A 25,630-nucleotide genomic window follows, 5' to 3' on the forward strand; every position below is an offset into this window, starting at 1 on the left:
CTTGGAGCTTCTTGTATTCTCTCTTGGTCTGACCCCACCAAGGTATCTCTTATTCTAGTGCTATCTGTCTCTCCCAATTCTTTGTTTCTCCCTACATTCTGGTGTCCATCCCCCTGCCAAATTAGTTCAAACCCTCCTCAACAGCCCTAGCAAAGCCCCTCGAGATGATATTGGTCCTGGTTCTCTTGAGGTGCAACCTGTCCGGTCTGTAAAGGCCCCACCTCCCTCAGAACCAGTCCCAATGTCCCAGAAATCTAAAGCCCTCCCTACTGCACATCTCTCCAGCTACCCATTCATCTGTTCTATCCTCCCATAATCACTAACTAACTCGTGGCACTGGGATAATCTGGAGATTCCTACCTTTTGAGCTCCTGCTTTTTGATCTCTTTCCTAGCTCCCTAAAATCTGCCTGCAGGACCTCATCCCTCTTTATACCAATGTCGGTGATACCGATATGGACCACGACCTCTGGCAGTTCACCCTCCCCTATCTGTTTCCCTAACTATCGAATCCTCTACCATTACTGCTTTCCTGATCATCTTCCTTCTCTCCCCTACCCCCACCCACCCGTACAGCTGAGCCACCATGGTGCCGTGAATTTGGCTCTGGTGGTATTCCCCAGAGGAACCATTGCCCTCACCAGTATTCCATATAATGAACACTGGCCCAAGACTGCCCAAAGTGGAGGAAGTGCATTCGGGAGGGCGCTGAGCGTCTCGAGTCTCGTCGCCGAGAGCATGCAGAAACCAAGTGCAGGCAGTGGAAGGAGCGCGCCACAAACCAGGCTCCCCACCCACCCTTTCCGCCAACCACTGTCTGTACTTGGGACAGAGACTGTAATTCCCGTATAGGACTGTACAGCCACCTGTGAACTCACTTTTAGAGTGGAAGCAAGTCTTCCTCGATTTCGCGGGACTGCCTATGATGATGAGAGAGTGAGATGCACTCAGGGAACGCCTGCACTGCCTGCCTGGTCCTCCTTGTTTGTCTGGTGGTCACTCATTCCCTGTCTGCCTGCACACTCGTGCGCTGCGGGGTGACCACCTTCTGAAACATGCTGTCCACACAGCTGTATACCGTAGTGACAGCAGCTGCTGTTCAAGCTCTGAATCCCAGAGCCCAAGCTCCTCAAGCCGACGATACTTCCTGCACATGTGGTTGTCCAGAACACTGGAAGAGTCCTGGAGTTCCCACATGACATTCCACAGGACTGAGGTGTCCTGCCATGCCTCTATTTATTTAACAAACTTACAGAAATAAACAGACATCGAAACATAGAAACTAGGTGCAGGCGTAGGCCCTTCGAGCCTGCACCACCATTCAATAAGATCATGGCTGATCTTTCACTTCCGTACCCCTTTCCTGTTTTCTCTCCATACCCTTGATCCCTTTAGCCATAAGGGCCACATCTAACTCCCTCTTGAATATATCCAACGAACTGGCATCAACAATTCTCTGCGGTAGGGAATTCCACAGGTTAACAACTCTGAGTGAAGAAGTTTCTCCTCATCTCAGTCCTAAATGGCTTACACCTTATCCTTAGACTGTGTCCCCTTGTTCTGGACTTCCCCAATATCGGGAACATTCTTCCTGCATCTAACCTGTCCAATCCCGTCAGAATTTTACATGTTTCTTCGGGATCCCCTCTCATCCTTCTAAACTCCAGTGAATATAGGCCCAGTCGATCCAATCTCTCCTCATATGTCAGACCAGCCATCCCTGGAATCAGTCTGGTGAACCTTCACTGCACTCCTTCAATAGCAAGAATGTCTTTCCTCCGATTAGGAGACCAAAACTGAATACAATGTTCCAGGTGAGGCCTCGCCAAGGCCCTGTACAACTGCAGTAAGACCTCCCTGCTCCTATAATCAAAACCCCTAGCTATGAAGGCCAACATACCATTTGCCTTCTTCACCACCTACTGTGCCTGCATGCCAACTTTCAATGACTAATGTACCATGACACCCAGGTCTCGTTGCACCTCCTCTTTTCCTAATCTGCCGCCATTCAGATAATCTGCCTTTGTGTTTTTGCCCCCAAAGTGGATAACCTCACATTTATCCACATTATACTGCATCTGCCATGCATTTGCCCATTTAGCTAACCTGTCTAGTTCACCCTGCAGCCTCTTAGCGTCCTCCTCGCAGCTCACATCACCACCCAGTTTAGTGTCATCTGCAAACTTGGAGATATTACACTCAATTCCTTAATCTAAATCATTGTAAATAGCTGGGGTCCCAGCACTGAGCCCTGCGGCACTCCACTAGTCACTGCCTGCCATTCTGAAAAGGACCCATTTATCCTGACTCTCTGCTTCCTGTCTGCCAACCAGTTCTCCATCCACGTCAGTACATTACCTCCAATATTATGTGCTTTAATTTTGCACACCAGTCTCTTGTGTGGGACCTTGTCAAAAGCCTTTTGAAAGTCCAAATACACCACATCCACTGGTTCTTCCTTGTCCACTCTACTAGTTACATCCTCAAAAAATTCCAGAAGATTTGTTAAGCATGATTTCCCTTTCATAAATCCATGTTGACTTGGACCGATCCTGTCACTGCTTTCCAAATGCGCTGTTATTTCATCTTTAATAATTGATTCCAACATTTTCCCCACTACTGATGTCAGGCTAACCGGTCTATAATTACTCGTTTTCTCTCCCTCCTTTTTTAAAAAGTGGTGTTACATTAGCTACCCTCCAGTCCATAGGAACTGACCCAGAGTCGATAGACGGTTGGATAATGATCACCAATGCATCCACTATTTCTAGGACCACTTCCTTAAGTACTCTGTGATGCAGACTATCAGGCCTCGGGGATTTATCGGCCTTCAATCCCATCAATTGCCCAACACAATTTCCCACCTAATAAGGATATCCTTCAGTTTCTTCTTCTCACTAGATCCTAGTACTTCCGGAAGGTTATTTGTGTCTTCCTTCGTGAAGACAGAACCAAAGTATTTGTTCAACTGGTCTGCCATTTCTTTGTTCCCTATTATAAATTCAGCTGAATCTGACTGCAAGGGACCTAAGTTTGTCTTTACTAATCTTTTTCTCTTCATATATCTATAGAGGCTTTTGCAGTCAGTTTTTATGTTCCCGGTAAGTTTCCTCTCATACTCTATTTTCCCCCTCCTAATTAAACCCTTTGTTCTCCTCTGCTGAATTCTAAATTTCTCCCAGTCCTCAGGTTTGCTGCTTTTTCTGGCCAATTTATATGCCTCTTCCTTGGATTTAACACTATCCTTAATTTTCCTTGTTCGCCACGATTGAACCACCTTCCGCGTTTTATTTTTACTCCAGACAGGGATGTACAATTGTTGAAGTTCATCCATGTGATCTTTAAATGTTTGCCATTGCCTATCCATCGTCAACCCTTTAAGCATCATTTGCCAGTCTATTCTAGCCAATTCACATCTCATACCATTGAAGATATCTTTCCTTAAGTTCAGGACCCTAGTCTCTGAATTAACTGTGTCACTCTCCTTAATAAGGAATTCTACCATATTATGGTCACTCTTCCCTAAGGGGCCTCGCACAACAAGATTGCTAATTAGTCCTATCACATTGCACATCACCCAGTCTAGGATGGCCAGCCCTCGAGTTGGTTCCTCAACATATTGATCCAGAAAACCATCCCTAATACACTCAAGGAAATCCTCCTCCATCGTATTGCTACCAGTTTGGTTAGCCCAATCTATATGTAGATTAAAGTCGCCCATGATAACTGCCGTACCTTTATTGCATGCATCCCTAATTTCTTGTTTGATGCTGTCCCCAACCTCACTACTACTGTTTGGTGGTCTGTACACAACTCCCACTAGCGTTTTCTGCCCTTTGGTATTCCGTAGCTCCATCCATACAGATTCCACATCATCCAGGCTAATGTCCTTTCTTACTATTGTGTTAATTTCCTCTTTAACCAGCAACGCTATCCCACCTCCTTTTCCTTTCTGTCTATCCTTCCTGAATGTTGAATACCCCTGGATGTTGAGTTCCCAGCCTTGGTCACCCTGGAGCCATGTCTCCGTGATGCCAATGATTTCACATTCATTAATTGCTGCCTGTGCAGTTAATTTGTCCACCTTATTACGAATACTCCTCGCATTGAGGCACAGAGCCTTCAGGCTTGTCTTTTTAACACACTTTGTCCTTTTAGAATTTTGCTGCAATGTGCCCCTTTTTGATTTTTGCTTTAGGTTTCTCTTTTTTACTTTTACTTTTCTTCTTTCTATCTTTTGATTCTGCCCACATTCTATTTCCTTCTGTCCCATCCCCTTGCCATATTAGTTTAACTCCTCCCCACTAGCACTCTCCTAGGACATTAGTTCCGGTCCTGCCCAGGTGCAGATCGTCCAGTTTGTACTGGTCCAACCTTCCCCAGAACCGGTTCCAATGTCCCGGGAATTTGAATCCCTCCCTTCTGCATCACTCCTCAAGCCACATATTCATCTGAGCTATCCTGCGATTCCTACTCTGACTAGCATGTGGCACTGGTAGCAATCCTGACATTACTACCTTTGAAGTCCTACTTTTAAATTTAACTCCTAGCTCCCTAAATTCAGCTTGTAGGACCTCATCCCGTTTTTTACCTATACCGTTGGTACCGATATGCACCACGACAACTGGCTGTTCATCGTCCCTTTTCAAAATGTCCTGCACCTGCTCCGAGACATCCTTGACCCTTGCACCAGGAAGGCAACATACCATCCTGGAGTCTCGATTGCGGCCGCAGAAACGTCTATCTATTCCCCTTACAATTGAATCCCCTATCACTATAGCTCTCCCACTCTTTTTCCTCCCCTCCTGTGCAGCAGAGCCACCCACGGTGCCATGAACTTGGCTGCTGCTGCTCTCCGCTGACTAAGTCTTAAAAGTCGGGCCTACCTTTTTATCTCTGGCCGTTTCTCTCGTTCTTGGTTGAAGTCTTTATTCAAATAATTATTCTTTGTTATTTATTAATTAATTAGTTTAGTTAAGTTAGAGAGAAAGAAGTGCTAATACTCATCTACCAATTACCTACCTGCTGTCCTGTGATGTCACTCCTTGTTTTTTTTGGTTCTTTGGAACTAGCTGAATTTGCACTAACCGTCTCTGATACCGACTCCTTCCAGGTCTACCCTGCACCCAACTGTGCCTCATCCCAAGGGCCCTCCCTCATGTGTGACCTTTGACCATGAGTGTCTGCAGTCTATTCTAAAGTGAAAGGGATCGTTGCCAAGCCTAATGCCGTCCTGCATCTGCACAACTGCATTCCCAGCAAGGGTTAGGCAGTGGGAGTGCATGGAAGATTCGCCTGTTCAGACGGAGGATCTGTTCGAAGATACGAAAAGGACAGGAAAAAAATCATCCAGTCCATCAAACTTGCCCCATCCAGGCATGGTGCAGCCTGTCGACATTTATTTGAAACTCCTCGCCCCCACCACTCAATCATGCAATTTCCTAAGAGAGGCAACATAATTGAGGACGATTCAGAAAAAAACTCTGGGAAATTCCTCTCTCCACTCTCTAAGGCAGTCTAGTAAAGGCTCAGAATGTCACAGTTAACACAGACCTTTTCATCCCAGCTAACTACAACTTAGCCTCCAAGCTGAAGCAACCTCTCCCAAGAATTTGCCTAACTTGCTGTAGAAGGGCAGCAGCGAATCCATTCTCATCACATCCTTTGGCAATCTGCTCCAGAGTGCAGTAACTCTCTGAGAAGAAATTCTTCCTAACATCTACTCTAACTCTTTGCCTAAGGATTTTATGAGCATCCTACTGATCTGTATGGCTCAATTACTAACTGGATTAACACACTGAGCTATCGGAGGAGCGATCAGGCTGTTGAGTCTCCTGTTCACCACCACCCTCTTGATTCCTCCCAGTACCTCCTGGTTTGTCACGCTGCTTGCCCGACATCCAGTATTGGATGAGCAAAAGTTTCCTCCAGTTGTCCTCCCAATATTTAATTGGAGGAAATCTCTGCTCATGGTCTTCTGTTCTGTCCACAAACTCTGTTCCCTAGCCACCAACCCTCTCCCTCTCCCTGACCACTGTTTGAGCCGAAACCAGACTATTTGCAACTTTGGTGTCCTCTTTGACCCCCGGCTGGGCTTCCAACTCCATGGACTAGAATTTCCCGAAAACCCACCATCGCCGGATTGCCACCCAAAAAGATCGCTAAGATTCTTCAAATAACGTTGGCGAAAAATTGCATAAAAAATTGGAAAAAATACCACCCGGCAAGAAAATGGATCTTACACGTAGATTCTCGGCGGTTAAACACGATTCTGGGCAAATTGGGTGGTTCTTAACCAAAATGGGCAAATTCTCAAATTTAGACCGAGGTTGCGGTTGGGCCTAGAATCTTGGAAAAATTTTTCCAAGAAGCAAAAAAATAAAAAAAATCAGAAAACATTCTCAAGACCCTTTTTAACTTATTCGCTGATAAAAGACCCTTTAATTTACCTTTTTTTGTCGAGGTACTTACCGACCGCCCAGCTCCGGCTGCTCGTCGGCGGCGGTTTTTTCTACCTTACCTATGGGTCACCACTGAGCCCAAACTTGGGCGGCAGCGGTTTTTTCGGCGGTGCACTCCCCTGTGATATTTTGAAAATGCCGACGGAACTCTTTTTTAAAAAAAAAAAATTGAAGTGGAAATTTTCGTCAAGTGGTTCTCCACCAAAAATGGGCAGTACCGCTGAGAAAAGCGCCAAAAATGAAATGGAAATTCTAGCCCCATATCCTCCATCGGCAAGACTGCCTGCTTCCACCTCCACCTGTTTCCACCCCGTCCCAGCTGATCTGCTGCTGAAACCCTCACCCAAGCCTTTGTGACCTCTAGACTTGACGATTCCAATGCTCTGCTGGCTGGCCTCCCACCTTGCATTCTCCGTAAACTTGAGTCCAACCAGAATTCTGCTGTCCTTATCCTCACCCCATCCATCACCCTATGCTTGCTGACCTTCATTGGCTCCTGGTCTGGCAAAGCCTCATGTTTTTAAAAACAAATTCTCAAGCTTGTTTTCAAATCCTTCCATAGCCTCTCCCCTCCCTGTCTCTGTAACCTCCTCCAGCCCTACAACCCTTTGATCTCTGGGCTCCTTAAATTCTGGCCTCTCTCCCGTCCCTGATTTTTGTCTCTCCACCATTGGCAGCCGTGCCTTCAGCTGCCTAGGCCCTAAGGGCTGCAATTCCTTCCCTAAACCTCGCCACTTCTCTACCTCTGTCCTCCTTTTAAGATGCCCCTTTAAAACCTACCTCTTTGACCAAGTTTTTGGTCACCGGTCCTAATATCTCTTTATATGGCTCGGTGTCAAATTTTGTTTTGACAATCGCTCCTGTGAAGCAACTTAGGATGTTTTACTATGTTAAAGGTGCTGTATAAATTAAAGTTGTTTCTTTTTCTCTACAAACAGTCCTCTTGATAACACATGGTTCTGGTTGCTGTGAAGTTTGTTTTGTTTTAAATATTTGGATTGAATGTCACTCTTGCACATAGACTCTTGTTCCAATGCACCATGACTATTTTTGGTAAAAGCTGCAGTAATCTGTACCAGATATGGTAATGTAGTGGCTACATTACTGGACTAATAATCCAGAGAATGCACAAATCCCACCATGGCAGTTTGAGCATTTGAATTTGGTTTAATAATTTCTGTAAATAAAAAGCTGATATCAGTAAAAGAAAACAATGCTGTCGGATTGTCGTAAAACCCTTTTTAGGGAAGGAAATCTGCCGTCCTTACCCGGTCTGGCCTAATATGTGATTCCAGTCCCACGCCGAGATGGTCGACTCATAATTGCCCTCTGATGTGGCCCAGCAAGCTAATTATTTGTATGAAACCATTGCCAACGGTTCAATCAGAATCTTCTCGGGGCAACTAGGGATAGGCAATAAATGCCGGCCTTGCCAGCGATGCCCATATCCCAGGAATGAATCATGGTGGGGGGAGTAAGAAAATAAGGAAAATTGCACCATGTTCAGGGAATAACCTGCTGTCTGGTGCTGCAGAGGCACCATAAGAGGTTTAAAGTCTAGGAGCAGACATTTAACACATTTTGCCAGAGTAAGTTTTCTCTTTGCACGCTGCTGTGTCCTCTGATTCCTGACCGTTCTGCCACCGGAAACTGGTTCTTCCTATTTACTCTGTCAAAGCCCTTCATAATTTTGAAAACCTTGAACACCTTTGAGGCATGTATTGGGAACCCACTCATAAGAACAAAAGAAATAAGAGCAGGAGTAGGACATTTGTCCCCTCGAACCTGCTCTGCCATTCAATAAGATCATGGCTGATCTGATCTTGGCCTCAACTCCACTTCCCTGCCTGCTCCCAATAACCCTCGACTCCCTTATCATTCAAAAATCTGTCTATCTCCGCCATAAATATATTCAATGATCCAGCATCCACAGTTCACTGGGATAGAGAATTCCAAAGATTCATGACTTTCTGAGAGAAGAAATTCCTCCTCATTTCCATTTTAAATGGGCGACTCCATATTCTGAAATTATGCCCCCTAGTTCTAGATTCTCCCACGAGGGGAAACATCCTCTCTGCACCTACCCTATCAAGCCCCCTCAGAATCTTATACATTTCAATAAGATCACCTCTAATTCTTCTAAACTCCAATTAGTATAGGCCCAACCTGCTCAACCTATCTTCATAAGTCAACCTCCTCTTCTCCAGAATCAACCTAGTGTACTTTCTCTGAACTGCCTCCAATGCAAATATATCCCTCCTTAAGGGCTCAATTTTGTCCAACCCCTTTTTTCGGCACACTTATCTTAAGTGCGCCGACTTTGCGCGCTAGAAATGGTGCTGGAAAAAAGTCGCCCCATCCTGGCCGCTCTTCCGAGTCCCTGGAGTCCCAGCGAGGTGTGCATTGTGAAGTGGGGGGGCGGAACAACAGGTCAGTGCCGAAAACAGTGCCGGCCACGGCGCATGCGCAGTGAAGTCTGCACGCATGCTCCTGCTCTCCCCGCGTGTCCTGCGGGCTGTGAACACGACCCAATGCTCGCAGCTCCTATCCCAGGCCGACGGGATGCCCCGATCTCGCCGCACCCTGTCCCCGGCCGAATGGCCTCCCGCACCGGCCAGCCAGCCCGCTGAGTTCCCAGGCAAGGTAGGACTTCAGTTTTATTTTTTATTCATTGATGTTTGTGCTTGAGGGTTTTGATTGCGGGGGGGAGGAGGAGGAGAGTTTTGCAGGGTGGGAGGGGGGGTGGGGAGAATGTTTGATGGTGGAGGGGGCGAACTTTTTAAAAAAAAACTTGATTCTGGCATAAAGGTAGGACTTCTATTTTTTTATTTGTTATTGATTGATTGCTTATTACTTTTTGTGGTTTGTTTAGTGCTTTGTAAGTCTTGGTGCAGGTCCTCAGCTTCCTTGTATTTTTTATTTGTTATTGAATGCTTATTTTTGTGCTTATTTTATTTACATAATACATAAATATTTCCTGTATTTAAAATATTTACACAGTAAAGCTTTCACCACATCTGAAAGTTTAGTGCTTTGTAAGTCTTGGTGCTTTAATTGTACTAACCTGCGCCGATTTCTTAACTGCCCACAAGGTTTTTCAGAGCTGGCCACATACGCTGACCTAAGTGGATTTGGAGTAAGTTTTAGCTGGCCAAAGTGGCATAAATGGCCAAAACTGGCGTAAGTGTCTGGGAACGTCCCCTTTTGGGGAAAAAAAAACTGAACTAAAAAAATCGTACCTAACTGACTTACTCTGGAGCAAATTTTGGAGGGAAAATGGCACTTTTTAACTTACGTCAGAAAAAACAACTTACTCCAAAAAAAATTGATGCAAGTCATGGCCAAAATTGGGCCCTTTATAAGGAGACCAAAACTGTATGCAGTACTCTAGGTGTGGCCTCACCAATACCCTGTACAGTTGTAGCAGGACTTCCCTACTTTTATACTCCATCCCCTTTGCAATAAAGGTCAACATTCCATTTACCTTCCCAATTACTTGCTGTCTCTGCATGATAACTTCTTGTGTTTCATGTACAAGGACCTATAGATCCTTCTGTACCACAGCATTTTGTAATCAAACTCAATGGATGGAGGTGAGATGCATGTGTGGGATTTTCCAATAGGCACTCCTGCAGGGTGAGGCCCTATGACAAGTGAAAGCTGAAACTTTACCCTTGTGTTATCCTTTTATTTTGACCATAAGAACACACTTCGAATGTAGTGCAAGACTGCCAATGCTTGGACTTTTTCTTCGATAATGTCAAAATTGCACTGAGACTTTGGGAACAAGTATATTAACTGGAAGGTTAAGGAGAAATTTCATGAAGGTGTTAAATTATGAATGATTTTGGGTTTTGATAGTGTAAATAGGGAGAACTTATTTCCAGTAGCAGAAGGATCGGTAACCACAGGATACAGATTGAAGATAATTGGCAAAAGAACAAGAGAGGGAGATGAGAATTTTTTTTACGCAGAGTTTTGTTATGATCTGGAATGCATTGGCTGAGAGTGATGCAATCAGACTCTATATAGTAACTTTCAGAAGGGAATCGCAAAATACTTGAAGGGGAAAAACATTGCAGAGCTCTGGGGAAAGGGCAGGGGAGTGGGACTGATTGGATTGCTCTTTCCAAGAGCTGGCTCAGCCCAATGGGCTGAATGGTCTCCCACTGTGCTGTATGATTCTATGGTTTCTTTGTTTCATTCCTACATAAACTAGAGGTGATCCAAAACTCGGCTGCCCATGTCCTAACTCACACAAAGTCCCGCTCACCCATCACCCCTGCGCTCGCTGACCGACATTGGCTTCCGATTAAGCAACACCTCGATTTCAAAATTCTAACCTTATTTTCAAATCCCTCCAAGGGCTCGGCCCTCCCTATCTCTGTAATCTCCAGCCCCATAACCCTGCCTCCGCCCCGCCCGAGATGTCTGCGTTCCTCCAATTCTGCCCTCTTGAGCATCCCTGATTATAATCGCTCAACCATTGGTGGCCATGCCTTCTGTTGCCTAGGCCCCAAACTCCGTAACTCCCTGCCTAAACCTCTGTTTCCTCCTTCAAGACGCTCCTTAAAACATATCTCTTTGACCAAGCTTTTGGTCACCTGCACTAATTTCTACTTATGCGGCTCGGTGTCAAATTTTTTAACTCATAACACTCCTGTGAAGCGCCTTGGGACGTTTCACTATGTTAAAGGTGCTATATAAAGTTGTTGTTTTCTTTCTCCAGCTTTTCTTCCCTCCTCTCAAGTGCATTGACTCCCTCACTGGGGAGGGTCCATGGGCGCCAGTGGCCCTTCAATCTTTTGCCCAATTGGTCATCTTCATATGCGAACCTGTGACTATTGGTTGCTCAGCCATTTGGGACATTGCAGCTGAGCCCAATGCTGACCTCTCGCGACCTCCGCACCTGCCCATTTCCAGTCGAGCTGGCTGTAGAACAGAGACTCTGGATGAATCTCCTGACTCTCTCCGTCAATATCCAGGGTCGCTGCAGCCTATTGTAGCGCTGCTGTCATGGTCTTGGCTGAGGTCAGCCAACATGGCTGAGACGAGCAGTGTAACCTGAGACTTGTCTAGTTTTACAGCCCAGAGATGGAGACCTCGTCGACATTTTGACTTTGTGTGATGAACGGGTTAGTCAGCAAGCTGTTTTACATAATTGAAATCAATGGGAAAAAAATCGTGGAAGATGTAAAACAGGCTATCACTATTGCCCATTATCTGAACTCATCATTATCATCATCATAGGTGGTCCCTCGAAACGAGGATGACTTGCTTCCATGCCAAAAAGTGATGTTCACAGGTGTTTCAATGAAGGACCTACTATTCCAGATCCCGAACTACATCTTGAAGGGTGGCAGATGCCTGTGTGTGGATTTTTTTAACTTGTGGTGGCCGTTGCACACCAGCCACCACACGAGCTTGACAGAGCTAGGTTTTGGTCCAGTGGCAAGGATTAACCAAGACGACTGAAGACCAGCTCTGCTGCACAGACCTAATGCGCACACATATCGCAGTGTGGGCTGGACCGTGTTGCCCCTGGGCTGTCATTGGTGTGTCAACATTCAAGGACAGGTGATGCTTTCACTGTGCAGGACCTTTTCTCAATCTCACTCACCCAGAGAACTCTATCGATGGCAAGAGAAATGTCAAACACTTTTGCTGACTTGGATAAAGAGAAATGACAGTTATTCTCGTGTTTCCAATACCTTCTTCAGGGTGCTGAGTTGCTGTGTTTGTGCTTTCAGATCTGAGATGGTCCCTCTCCCTCTGAAGGTCATTCTGTAGTGCTCGTCTCCCCTCTTTCTTGATCTTCAGATCAGTTTCCAGTTGGACCCTGTCGGAGAATGAAACTAACTATCTGAACTAGCGGGCATGCAAATAGGCTAATGCCTTCATTATAATTGCAGACTCTGGAATGTCACTCGAGCACTTTTGGACACATTCGCACAGCGCAAGTATTTTTCTATAATTGGCGGCAACCCATGTCCTGGCTAACATTTATCCCTCGAACAACATCACATATGTCATTGCTGCTTGTGGTACCTTGCTGTGCTCAAATTGGCTGCTGCGTTTCCCTATGTTACAACAGCAACTGCACTTCAAAAGGACCACGCTGGCTCGAAAGCATTTTGGGGACATTGTGAAAGGCACTATGCAAATAGACCACACTGAAATTCCTGTGGAAAGTGTTTAATCTTTGTTGTGCATAAGGGCTGCTGTTACTCGCACCAGACTGGGTTGGTCCTCTCTCAGCAGAGGTGAGAATTGCAACTCAAGCAATGAGCTGCATGCAGTCGGGAAAGAGAAGTAATTTTTAACATAAATTAACCGTGAATAATAACCAGCTATGATGCATCTATTTATAATTTAGCAGAATGACGCCAGTCTCAATGCTCCCATTTCTTTTTTTATTAGCTTTTTGACAGTACGCAGGAAGATATTTAAAGCTACACAGGAACATTTCAGTAAAAGATCAATCGAGAGCTGGAGCTCTAAATTTTACAGTATTTATTCTGTTATGAGCGTACAAGAAGGAAGATTAACAAGTAGAGGAAGGGAGTGTGGTTTGTCCGAGCTGCACATATATTGGAGTAGGCAAGTACATCAGTGGCTCAATGCCAGCAGCAACTCCTAAGGCTGCTTCAGATGCAATCCGTTAAGTTGGGTCCTGATCTGTTCTAGTATCAAATGGTTACATATTGGACTAATGAATCAACCCTGGAAGATCAAACTTGTAGTGAGTATATGACGATCATTAATCCTTCAGTGAAGCCATCAAGCATTAAACTGCATGGAATGTGCTTGCCACCAGTGTCCATCCTGGCTTCCAATAGCAGGAAACGGCAAGAAAATGATGTAAAACTCTTCTCACTAATTGAGGTGTCAGCTGTAGCTCAGTGGGTAAATCGGAAGGTCGTGGGTTCAAGTCCAACTCCAGATGCTTGAGCCCATAATCCAGGCTGACACTCCTAAGTGCAGTGCTGAAGGAGCGCAGCCCTGTCGGAGGTGCCGTCTTTTGGATGAGCTATTTAAACTTCTGGGATTGACGTAAAAGATCCCATTGCACGATTTCGAAGAAGAGCAGGGGAGTGCCGCTTGGTGTCCTGGCCACTATCTATCCCTGAACAAACCTCAATAAAGCCAATTATCTGGTCATTACTGCATTGCTGTTTGTGGGAACTTGTTGTGCACAAATCTTCTGGCGCATTTGCATCATTACAGTGGTGCCTTACACTTCAAAAGGGTTTGAAAAGCGCTGTGGGACGTCGCGAGCAATGTTCCGTCTAAGGTGCGTGGCCATCACCAATCCGGAGGTCCCATGCAGGCTGCTCTCCGGCTGTTCGTAAAGATGCATCTCAATTTAAAGGGGCCATGTCTGGGGGGAAAAAAATTAGAGGGAACATTGGTCGTGAGGTGATGGAAAAACACTATATAAATGCAAGCTTTTTTTTCTTTCTAACTCCACCATGTGTGTTTGAAACAATAATGGACATGCATTACTGGGCTGATTTGATTTCTATATGTAGTTACGTTGTAAACAACTGTGAGATGATATCCTTGGGCTAGCATTGCATTAGAAATAACATTCAGAGACAACAGTCCCACAGGCGCGGAGAGGATATTATTCCCACATGTTTTGGAGAACAAGTGAGGAGTTGAAAACATGTGAGCGAGTAATTATCCCTACAGGCGGGGAGAGGAAATTCTCCCCACGGGTGAAGAGCGGACAGGTGAGGACAGGAAGTCCTACCGACAGGTGAGCAGAATAGGTGAGAAGTCAAAAATCATCTCCACAGGTGAGGAGAGGATTTTGGGTTCAGTTCTAACTTAGCTCCCCGCACCTCCCCCGACTCTTCACCAAAAGATCAAACAACCAGTCGGCATTCACATGATGATGGGTTAAGAACAGCCATTTGGGAAAGCACCATTAGCCAGTTGGAATCTCACACACTTGGAAAGGAAAGGAAAAATAATTGAAGGGGATTTAGCAAAAAAAAAGAAGCAATTTCCCATTGTCTGAGTGACAAGACAGTGATTGTGGCCCTGCTACACAGCAACTATTTTCAGTGTGACATTTGAAGCGATGCCGACTGAATGGCATTCGTCACTGTGGACGTGATCACTCGTAAGCCAGAGAGCCACTTTTAGGGTGGGGGAAGGAAGCAACGTTCAACTGGAGGAAAAGGCAAAATACTGGAAATCTGAAATAAAAACAGAAAATGGTAGAAAAACTCAGTCGGTCAGGCAGCAGGGGAAAGAAACTGAGTTAAGGACGCCGGTTCTGATGAAAGGTCATCGACCTGAAACGTTAACTCTGTTTCTCTCTCCACAGATGCTACCTGACCCGCTGAGGGTTTCCATTCAACTCTGGGGACTTTCCACATTCATGTCCAACACTGCAAATCCTGTTTCATTCTATTTTACCACCTGGCCAACTGTTACACCAGGATGTTGGGTCACCTTAAAAAAGGTGACAGTTAAGTGTCTGGAGTGTCCCCCAGATCGGGGGGGGGGGGGGGCACTTGATCTAATGTTTATTTTGTTCCCCCCCAAAAAAGAGTTGTGGAGCTGTTGGAGGGGGCACTTGTAAAATATATAATTTTAATGCCCCCCCCCAAATTTTTTTTAAAAAACACAAAAAAAACAACAACAAAAAAATATTAAAAAGAGGGCAGTTAAAAGTGTCTGGAGTGTCCACCAGATCGGGGGACACTTGATCTAATATTTGTTTTGTACTCCCTAAAAGAGTTGTTGGGTCACCTTAAAAAAGTGGCAGTTAAGTGTCTGGAGTGTCCCCCAGATCGGGGGGCACTTGATCTAATGTTTATTTTGTCCCCCCCCAAAAAAGAGTTGTGGAGCTGTTGGAGGGGGCACTTGTAAAATATATGATTTTAATGCCCCCCAAAATTTTTTTAAAAAAAAACAAAAAATATAAAAAAAGAGGGCAGTTAAAAGTGTCTGGAGTGTCCCCCAGATCGGGGGGGCACTTGATCTAATGTTTATTTTGTTCCCCCCCCCCAAAAGAGTTGTTGGGTCACCTTAAAAAAGGGGCAGTTAAGTGTCTGGAGTGTCCCCCAGATCGGGGGGCACTTGATCTAACGTTTATTTTGTTCCCCCCCAAAAGAGTTGGGGTCACCCTGGAGCCCTCACATTCCCACAAGGTCGGTGAGGTGAATAACAGGGACCCCAGACTGACTAGTGGTATTCCACAATTCATAGTTGTCCAATTAAACCTATTAGCATGGATCATTACCCTTTGTTTCCTATTATGTAGCCAATTAATTAGCTAATTTCCTCCTTTCTCAGTAGCTTTCCTTCTTATCTAGTGGTTCACTCAGCTCCACTTTCATCAGACTTGGAAAAAATGTGAACACTTGGAGCAGGCAGTACCATAAATCACAAACCAAGGCTCAATAATAAATCTATGCTCCTGCTGATTTGCTCGGACAATTAGTGCTGTTGTAAGCAACTGCTTTTGGTTTGGGATTTGAGGGTCAGTACAACTCGTGTTCATTTGCCAGTCGCACCTATTCGTATCGTACACTTGCGCACGGGAGGAACCAGCTACGCACCATGCTGCATCTGCCTCTCCATCCTGACGTTCGCCAACATGCCACACACATCCAGTGACTTGAGCGCAAGATCTCAGCTGACACTCCAGTGCAGTACTGAGGGAGACTTTCGGGTAACTAATTAATCCGAGGCCCCGTCTGCCCTCTCCAGGGAGGGGGCGGGGGTGGAAGGAAATAGAGAGAATGTCAAAGATCCCATGGCACTATTCGAAGAAAAGCAGGGGCGTTATCCCTGGAGCCCTGGCCAATATGTATCCCTCCATAAACATTGCTAAAAATACCGATTATCTGGTCTTTATCACGTTGCTGTTTGTGGGACCTTGCTGTGCAAGTAAGCCCAGGAGCAGATCTGCTCCGTATCACAGGTGGTGAAGTCCCTACAGGTCTATTAGTGCAAGCAGCACATCTGCTTTTCGTAAAGGCTTATTGGCTTGGAGTTCTGGCCTGTTTTTTAAGCTGTCTTTATACCAGTCGTGAGCAGGTACAACAACTCGCCCTTACGAATATTTGAAATTGATGGGCAGGAAAAGACTAGCCCCACACACCATGATGGCTGGAGAATCATGACGAAACAACTCCCTCCCCTCCCCTGCAGGCTTCAAGCCCGCTTTCACCAATCGGCACCTTTTACGTCCGTCCTTTAGTGATCATGGTGATGGACATGTCATTGGGCTACTGTGCCCGAAGTAACATTATTGTATCTTGGCTTAATTACACAGGCCCAAGGTCAACGAGCGACGAGGCAAAGTACAAATAGCTTGCAACAGCACTTCGCACTGCCCTCTGCATCGATGCAGTGAGGTGTCTGGTCTAATTGCACACTAAGGAAAAGCCAAAAAAAAACACCGTTTTGGATGGTGTCCAGGACTCTGACAGCCTACTGCTCAGCAACAATTTTACAAGCGGCGCCTGTGCCTTTTTCTCTCAACATTTAATGTTATGGTGACCAGCTCCGACTCCACGACCGTCGCTGCTTGTCAATTTTCTGCTGTGACTCTGACATTACACTAAACACTGAGGACCTGCCGTCCGCACTTGAGTGCTCACGGGCCAGGCAGCTGGTTATCTGTGCCACGTCTCAGGGCACCACTCTCTTTTTATTACTACATGTGTCTGGACGGCTGTACCGAAAAGATACTTAGCCGCTCCCCACCCCGCCCGGTGGAAATAGACCGGATGCGGGTCTGACGCCCGATTTACACCCCGTCTAAACTTGGGCAGAGTGTAAAACGGGTTCTCCACCCAAACCCGTCCCATTCCCACCAGGCTGGTGAGGTGAAGGTCGGAGCCGTATTTCTGCTGTACCTGACCTGTACAAATTATAGCATTCACTTCTATATTGCAATCTAGAGAAATAGTAGACTGTCTCTCTGTAAGAACACAATGTTATGATCAATTTCTGCAAACTCATTAAAAAAAAGCATATCTGGCCTCCAGGCTCGACCTCTGGGATTTAGTGGTTTAGAATAAGGCTTAACAATGGTTCGTCTATTCTACTGCACTCGACATTCGCAGTACTTCATTTTGAGACATTCAATATAATAAAGCACAATATAAATGCATGTGTTTTTTATGCTTTACTTCCATTCTCCTCCAGTATGTGTTGTGTGGAATGCCAGAGGGAAAAGATACTGACTTGTAGTTCCTTCTATTTATCTATTGCTCTATATACAAACCATCTGAAGCTCCTGTTGAGATTATTGCAGTTCCTCTGGGGTCTTTATTATTCTATTCATAATCCATTCGAATTCCTCAATTCAAGTTAGTGCCTTGTGATAACTATTGGTGAACTATTGTTCTCCCTATTTCCCTTCCCTCTGCTCAAGGTTGCTGCACCATGCAGTACTTCACCCCGTTTATTTTTCCATGTGACCTGGCGGTGAGTATTGCCATGTTTGTAACCTTCATGTAATAACACTGCAATACTGTATATACTTGAGAAATGCACACTTTGACCACAGGGGATGAACTTGTGGGAGACATTCCTCACCTGGTCACCCAGGTATATAAAGGGAGGTCCCACGCAGGGTCATCACTTCTTGGTCCTGTGAATAAAGGTGCAGGTCACAGAGTGACCTTGTCCATAGAACGTGCCTTGTGTGGATTTGTGGTATTGTGTAAGGACTTTACAGTGGCAACGAGAAACGAGAATCAACGACCCACGAGAATGGCCACCGGTAGCACAGAGGAACGGTACTGTGTTGGTGAGGACTGGGACAATTTCATTGAGAGGCTTCAGCAGAGCTTTGTCACGAAGGACTGGCTGGGTGATGCACCATCCGACAAGTGAAGGGCTCATCTACTGACCAGCTATGGATCTAAGATTTACGCGCTCATGAAAGACCTGCTAGCACCCGAGAAGCCGGTGGACAAAACCTTTTAAGAGCTCAGCAAGCTAATCAGTGAGCACCTCAAACCGGCAAGCAGCATACACATGGCCCGACACAGATTTTATACCCACCAACGTTGTGAAGGCCAGTCTCTAAGTTCACAGATGCCTGCAGGGGGGAGATGCTAAGGGATTTCTTTATTGTGGGCATCGGTCATGCCGGGATTTTCAGAAAGTTAATCGAGACCAAGGACTTGACCTTGAAAGTGGCGGCGTTGCTGGCTCAGATTTCTATGGCGGGGGAGGAGGAAACCAAGATAATATACGCGCGCAACTCTGACTCCAACGTGGCGACTCAGAGCCCAGCAGGCAGCCAAGGGCAGTTCGACACACCTCAGGCAGCAATAGACCCCAGAACAGATTTTCAACATAGACAATGGCAGGCTGAATGGATATTTACGCCATCCCAGTGGACAATGCGTTCTGGGATGGGGCCATTGACACCCACTAACAGGGTGCTCAAGAGCAGTCAAAGGGGCAATCAGCGAGGAATGCCTGGGAACAGCTCTTTTGTTCACATCAATGGGAATCTCAGTTCATGCTGGAGGTGTGGGGGCAGACATGCTGCTAGGACTTGCAGGTTTCAACAGTTCGCCTGCAGAAATTATAACCTCACTGGCCATTTAGCCAAAATGTGCAGGAAGCCTGCAACCAGGTTAATTTACGAGGCCAGAAGAGGGGTCTGCGAGGCAGGATGATGCGTGGGGCAAATCAATGGACGCTGAAGTTCAGCGGATTCATATGGCAAACATTCACAGCTCATATACCAAAATGCCACCTATGATGATGAAGGTCCTATTAAATGGCATCCTGGTACACATGGAGCTGGACACGGGGGCCAGCCAATCACTCATGAGCGTTCAACAATTCGAAAAGCTATGGCCAGTCAAAGCCAGCAGACCCAAACCAGAACGCATTGAGACTCCATTATGGCCGTGCACCAAAGAAATCATTCCAGTGCTAGGCAGTGCAACATTAGCTGCCGCTCTGGATTGTCCCGGGCAATGGTCCTGCACTGTTGGGGAAGAGCTGGTTAGCTGAGATGAACTGGAAATGGGGGGGATGTGCACGCAGTGTCATCTGTGGAGCGAAGTTCATGCCCACAGTTCCTACAGCAATTTGAGTCATTATTCCAACCTGGCGTCGGGACGTTCAAAGGTACCAAAGTAGCGATTCGCATCACCCCGGACGCCAGACCAGTGTACCACTGTGCCGTATGTGATGCAGGAGAAAATTGAATACGAATTGGACCGTTTACTGAGAGAGGGCATCATCTCGCCCATTGAATTCAGCGACTGGGTGAGCCCCATTGTTCTCGTCCTAAAAGCGGATGGCTCGGTCATGATCTGTGGCGACTACAAGGCCACTATCAATCGGGTGTCCCTACAAGACCAATACCCGCTTCCGAGAGTGGAGGATCTTTTTGCCACGCTGGCAGGTGGCAAGCTGTTCACCAAGTTGGACCTCACTTCAGCCTACATGACCCAAGAACTGGCCGACAAATCTAAACTACTGACCACAATCACCACGCACAAGGGACTGTTTGTTTACAACAGGTGCCCGTTTGGCATTCGATCAGCAGCCTCGATCTTTCAAAGAAACATGGAAAGCCTGCTCAAATTCATTCCTGGAATGATTGTATTCCAGGACGATATCCTCATCACGGGTCAGGACACCGAGGAACACCTACACAACCTGGAAGAGGTGCTACGTTGAATGGACCGGGTAGGCCTGCGACTCAAGAAACCTAAGTGTGTGTTTTTGGCTCCCGAAGTCGAGTTTCTGGGCAGGAGGGTTGCTGCAGACGGGATTTGGCCTACTGAATCCAAAACCGAGGCGATTCGGTGAGCGCCCAGGGCCTGCAACACATCGGAGTTGCGTTCATTTCTGGGACTCTTGAACTATTTCGGGAACTTTCTGCTGAACTTAAGCACATTGTTGGAGCCGCTACACGTGCTCCTGCGTAAGGGTTGTGATTGGTTTTGGGGGGACTGTCAAGAACGGGCTTTCAATCGGGCGCGTAACCGACTCTGTTCAAATAAGTTTTTGACCCTGTACAACCCCTGTAAGAAATTGGTTCTGACATGTGATGCATCGTCCTATGGGGTTGCGTGCGTGTTGCAGCAGTACAATGCTGAGGGGCAACTCCAACCTGTGGCTTATGCCTCCAGGTCGCGCTCTCAAGCAGAATATGGATATGGGATGGTTGAGAAGGAAGCACTCGCATGTGTCTATGGGGTGAAAAAGATGCACCAGTACCTTTTTGGCAGGAGGTTCGAATTAGAAATGGACCACAAGCCGTTAACATCCCTGTTGTCAGACAGCAAGGCTGTCAATGCCAATGCGTCAGCTCACATACAGCGATGGGCTCCCACGCTGGCTGTGTATGACTACACCATCCGGCACCGGCCGGGCACTGAAAATTGCGCTGACGCGCTCAGCAGGCTTCCACTGGCCACCACTGAGGGGGCAGCAGAGCAAAGCGCTGAAATGGTCATGGCCGTTGATGCCTTTGACAGTGCAGGCTTCCCCATCACAGCCTGCCAGATCAAAATCTGGACTAACAGAGATCCCCTCTTATCTTTGATTCAGAAATGTGTCCTGACTGGGAATTGGGCGCCCGCACACGAAGCATGCCCTGAGGAGGTCAGACCGTTTCACAGACAGATGGATGAGCTCTCCATCTAAGCCGACTGCCTACTATGGGGCAGCCGGGTAGTCATGCCCCAGAGGGGCAGGGAAGCTTTCATCAGGGAACTCCACAGCGAGCACCCAGGCATCGTGCTGATGAAGGCCATTGCCCGGTCACACGTTTGGTGGCCGGGAATTGATTCAGACCTGGAACACTGTGTTCGCAGTGCACGACGTGTGCTCAGCTGGGAAATGCCCCCAGAGAGTCCCGGCTCAGCCCATGGCCCTGGCCCACCAGGCCATGGTCACGCATTCACGTAGATTACGCGGGTCCGTTCATGGGGAAAATGTTTCTCATCGTGGTTGATGCGTACTCGAAATGGATCGAGTGCATCATTTTGAATTCGTGCACGACATCCACCACTGTGGAGAGTCTACGTGCAGTCTTTGCGACCCACGGTTTGCCGGACATCCTTGGTAGCGATAATGGCCCATGTTTCACTAGCTACGAATTCCGAGAGTTCATGTCGGGTAATGGCATTAACCATGTCAGGACAGCACCGTTCAAGCCAGCCTCCAATGGCCAGGCGGAACGTGCGGTCCAAATCATAAAACAAGGCATACCCAGGATTCAAGGTCCCTCTCTTCAATGCTGCCTATCGGCCTCCTGCTGGCCTATAGGTCCCGACCGCACTCACTAACGGGGGCCCCGCCCGTGGAGCTCCTTATGAAACGTACACTCAAAACTCGGCTGTCCCTCATTCATCCTGTCTTGTCCGACATTGTTGAAGGCAAGCGCCAGTCCCAAAATGAGTACCATGACCGTAATTCAAGGGGGAGATGTGTAGAAATTGCTGACCCCGTATTTGTTCTCAATCACGCTTGAAGGTACTGTAATAGACAAAGAGGGGAATAGGATCATCGTGGTTAAACTTAACAATGGGCAGATATGCCGCAAGCATCTGGACCAAGTAATAAAAAGGTTCAGCATGGACTCTGAGGAACCTGAGGAAGATCATGACATGGTATTCACACCACTGCCAGTGAACGAGCAACAAGAACATTCAGCAGCATACACAGTCCCTGCGGTCAGCCCAGACAGGCCGCAATCACCACAGGGGACAGACACGCAGGCCAAGGCTCAACAGCCAGAGCCCCAACTGCGGCGCTCCACGAGGGAGTGTAGACCACCCGAAAGACTTAACCTGTGATCCCAATAAGACGTTGGGGGGGAGGTGATGTCATGTATGTAACCTTCATGTCACAACAGTGCAATACTGTATATACTTGAGAAATGCACACATTGACCACAGGGGATGAACTTGTGGGAGACACTCCTCACCTGGTCATCCAGGTATATAAAGGGAGGTCCCACGCAGGGTCATCACTTCTTGGTCCTGTGAATAAAGGTGCAGGTCACAGAGTGACCTTGTCCATAGAATGTGCCTTGTGTGGATTTGTGGTATTGTGTAAGGACTTTACAAGAATCAGCAGGCTATTCAATGGCAGTGGCATCACAGCCAAGCCTTATCCCTCCCATCCTTGACCGATGTCCACACCTGCTCAGGGGTAATCTTAGAATGATAGAAATTTACAGCACGGAAAAAGGCCATTTCGGCCCATCATGTCCGCGCCGGCCGACCAAGAGCTATCCAGCCTAATCCCACTTTCCAGCTCTTGGTCCGTGGACCTGTAGGTTACGGCACTTCATGTGCACATCCGAGTATTTTTTAATTGTGGTGAGGCTTTCTGCCTCTACCACCCTTTCAGGCAGAGAGCTCCAGACCCCCATCACCCTCTGGGTGAAGACATTTCCCCACATATCTCCTCTAAACCTCCCCCCAATTACTTTAAATCTATGGCCCCTGGTTGTTGACCCCTCTGCCAAGGGAAACGGGTCCTTCCTATCCACTCTATCCAGGCCCCTCATAATTTTATACACCTCAATTAGGTCTCCCTTTAGCCTCCTCTGTTCCAAAGAAAACAGACCCAGCATCTCCAATCTTTCCTCATAGCCACAATTCTCCAGTCCAGGCAACATTCTTGTAAATCTCCTCTGCACTCTTTCCAGTGCAATCACATCTTCCTGTAATGTGGTGACCAGAACTGCACACAGTACTCCAGCTGCGGCCTAACCAGTGTTTTATACAGTCCAAGCACAATGTCCTTGCTCTTGTATTCCATGCCTCGACTAATAAAGGCAAGTATTCCATATGCCTCCTTAACCACATTATCTACCTGGCCTGCTACCTTCAGGGATCTGTGGACCTGCACTCCAAGGTCCCTTTATTCCTCCACACTTTTCAGTGTTGTACCATTTAATGTGTATTCCCTTGCCTTGTTAGGCCTCCCCAAATGCATTACCTCACATTTATGCAGATTGAATTCCATTTGCCACCGTTCTGCCCACTTGACCAGTACATTGATATCTTCCTGTAGTTCGCAGCTTTCTTCTTCATTACCAACCACATTGCCTATTTTAGTGTCATCTGCAAACTTCTTAATCATACCCCCAACATTCAAGTCCAAGTCATTGATATATACCACAAAAAGCAAGGGAACCAGCACTGAGCCATGCGGAACTCCACTCGATACAGTCTTCCAGTCTCCTGGCAGCACAACTGTAGCCAGAGAGGATTGGAAAATGATGGTCAGAGCCTGTGCTATTTCCTCTTTTGCTTCTCTTAACAGCCTGGGATACATTTCATCCAGGCCTGGGGATTTATCCACTCTCCAAGCTGCTAAGCCCCTTAATAATTCCTGTCTCACTATATTTATCTCGTCTAATATTTTACACTCCTCCTCCCTCATTGCAAAGTCTGCATCCCCCTTCTCTTTTAAGAATCATACCCACATCTTCTGCCTCCACACACAGATTACCTTTATGGTCTCTAATAGGCCCTACTCTTTCTTTAGTTATCTTCTTACTCTTAATGTATTTATAAAACATCTTTGAGTTTCCCCTGATTTTACTTGCCAATATGCTTTCATGCTCTCTCTTTGCTTTCCTGATAGCTTTTTTAATTGCACCCCTGCATGTTTTACACTCCTCTCGAGTTTCTGCAGGATTGAGTTCTCAGTATCTGTCATAAGTTTCTCTTTTTTTTCTTTCCCAATCTTTTTCTCCCTCCTCCCAGGGGAACTGAGGCCAATTATATTGGCGCCCCGATCCTCATCAGCCAGCTAAGATCAGGTTACTTGGCACAGACCAGATATTGGATCTGGGACCTTTTTATCTGTATGGCTGCTGCTACTTCAAAGTACTGAAGGTATTCAAAATAATGAGGAGTTTTGATGGAGCAAATAGGGAGAAACTGTTGCCTCTAGCAGGAGGGTCGGTAACCAAAGGGCACAGATTTAAGGTAATTGGCAAAAGAACCAGTGGAGAGATTAAGAGAATTGTTTTATGCAGCGAGTTATGATCTGGAATGCACTGCCTGAAGGGGCGGTGGAAGCAGATTGAATTGTAACTATCAAAAGGGCAAAAATGTGCAAGGTTAAGGGGATAGAGCCTGGGAGTGGTACTAATTGGATAGGTCTTTCAAAGAGCAGGCGTAGGTACGATGGGCTGAATAGCTTCCTTCTGTGATGTACGAGTGTTATGATTCTACTCACTGTAAATCTTTTTGAGCTGGAGAGGGAAAATAACTGTCTATATAATAGGCCTTCTCCCAACTGGGGAAGAAAGATATTTCTTGATCCTGCATGTTGTATTGCTGAGGAGATTTGACCTTGTCTGTATAGCCCAGTTGATAACCCTTGTGTTGAGTGGTTATGTTGATTGCCATTTTAAGTTATTATTATAGGTCTATTTAGTTTAAAAAAAAAACAAATGCCCGTTTTCTGTTTTCATTCTGTAGCTTCAGCGGTTCAAGAGATCTCTGTCCTTCAAGACGATCCTCAGGAGCAAAAGCGTTGAGAATTTCTTTCAGCGGTCGAACAGCGAGGTGAAATTCCCAGCAGAGATACTGCCTCCTCCACCCACTCCACCACCAACTCCACCCACTGCGTTCCTGTTAGAGGCTCCGCCCACCAATGAACCCCCAGCGAGGAAATCTCACCAAGTCTCGTTACCCCTCAAACCAGTAAGGACGCACAACTTTCAAGAATTTGTCTTCAAAAAGCCTACATTTTGTGACATCTGCCATCACATGATTGTAGGTATGTTTCATGCTAGTTGGGACATGCATCACCTCAATGGTGCTCACTAACTGATAGCTGGGCTTTTGAGATTCCATGCAACATTTCTGGACCACCAATTAGCCATCATTGCATCTACAATTCATCTTTAACATTAATACTTATGCAGTAGTTGCTCGTTAGCTTCAGTACGAGAGAGTTGGACTCGCCCTCCCTTTATAATTCAAGACCAGCACTTGACTTCAGGTCCACTTTGGCTTTACTATTCCAGCTTCACTTGGAGGATGAGTCTCTCTAGCAATGATGTGATGTTGTGCTCTTTTTAAAATTTTTTTTTAGAAATTTGCACAGTGCATTCATCAGCGAAACGGTTGTATTTATCTTTGGCATGCCCCGGTACATGAATGCTACTTTTTCCTTCAGATTTCCCAT

General features: G+C 46.4%; 1 protein-coding gene across 1 annotated transcript in view; it reads left to right on the plus strand.

Annotated features, from left to right (window-relative positions):
• The window catches only part of LOC139233659 (SH3 and cysteine-rich domain-containing protein 2-like), a 157,987-nt gene that overhangs the window by 65,252 nt on the left and 67,105 nt on the right, over positions 1-25,630 (plus strand). The window contains exon 2 of the mRNA XM_070864066.1: positions 24,919-25,219. Coding sequence (XP_070720167.1) covers positions 24,919-25,219 — 301 coding nt within the window. The remainder of the gene's footprint in view (positions 1-24,918; positions 25,220-25,630) is intronic.

This window comes from Pristiophorus japonicus, chromosome 21 (assembly GCF_044704955.1).
Source record: "Pristiophorus japonicus isolate sPriJap1 chromosome 21, sPriJap1.hap1, whole genome shotgun sequence".
Classification (NCBI taxonomy): domain Eukaryota; kingdom Metazoa; phylum Chordata; class Chondrichthyes; family Pristiophoridae; genus Pristiophorus; species Pristiophorus japonicus.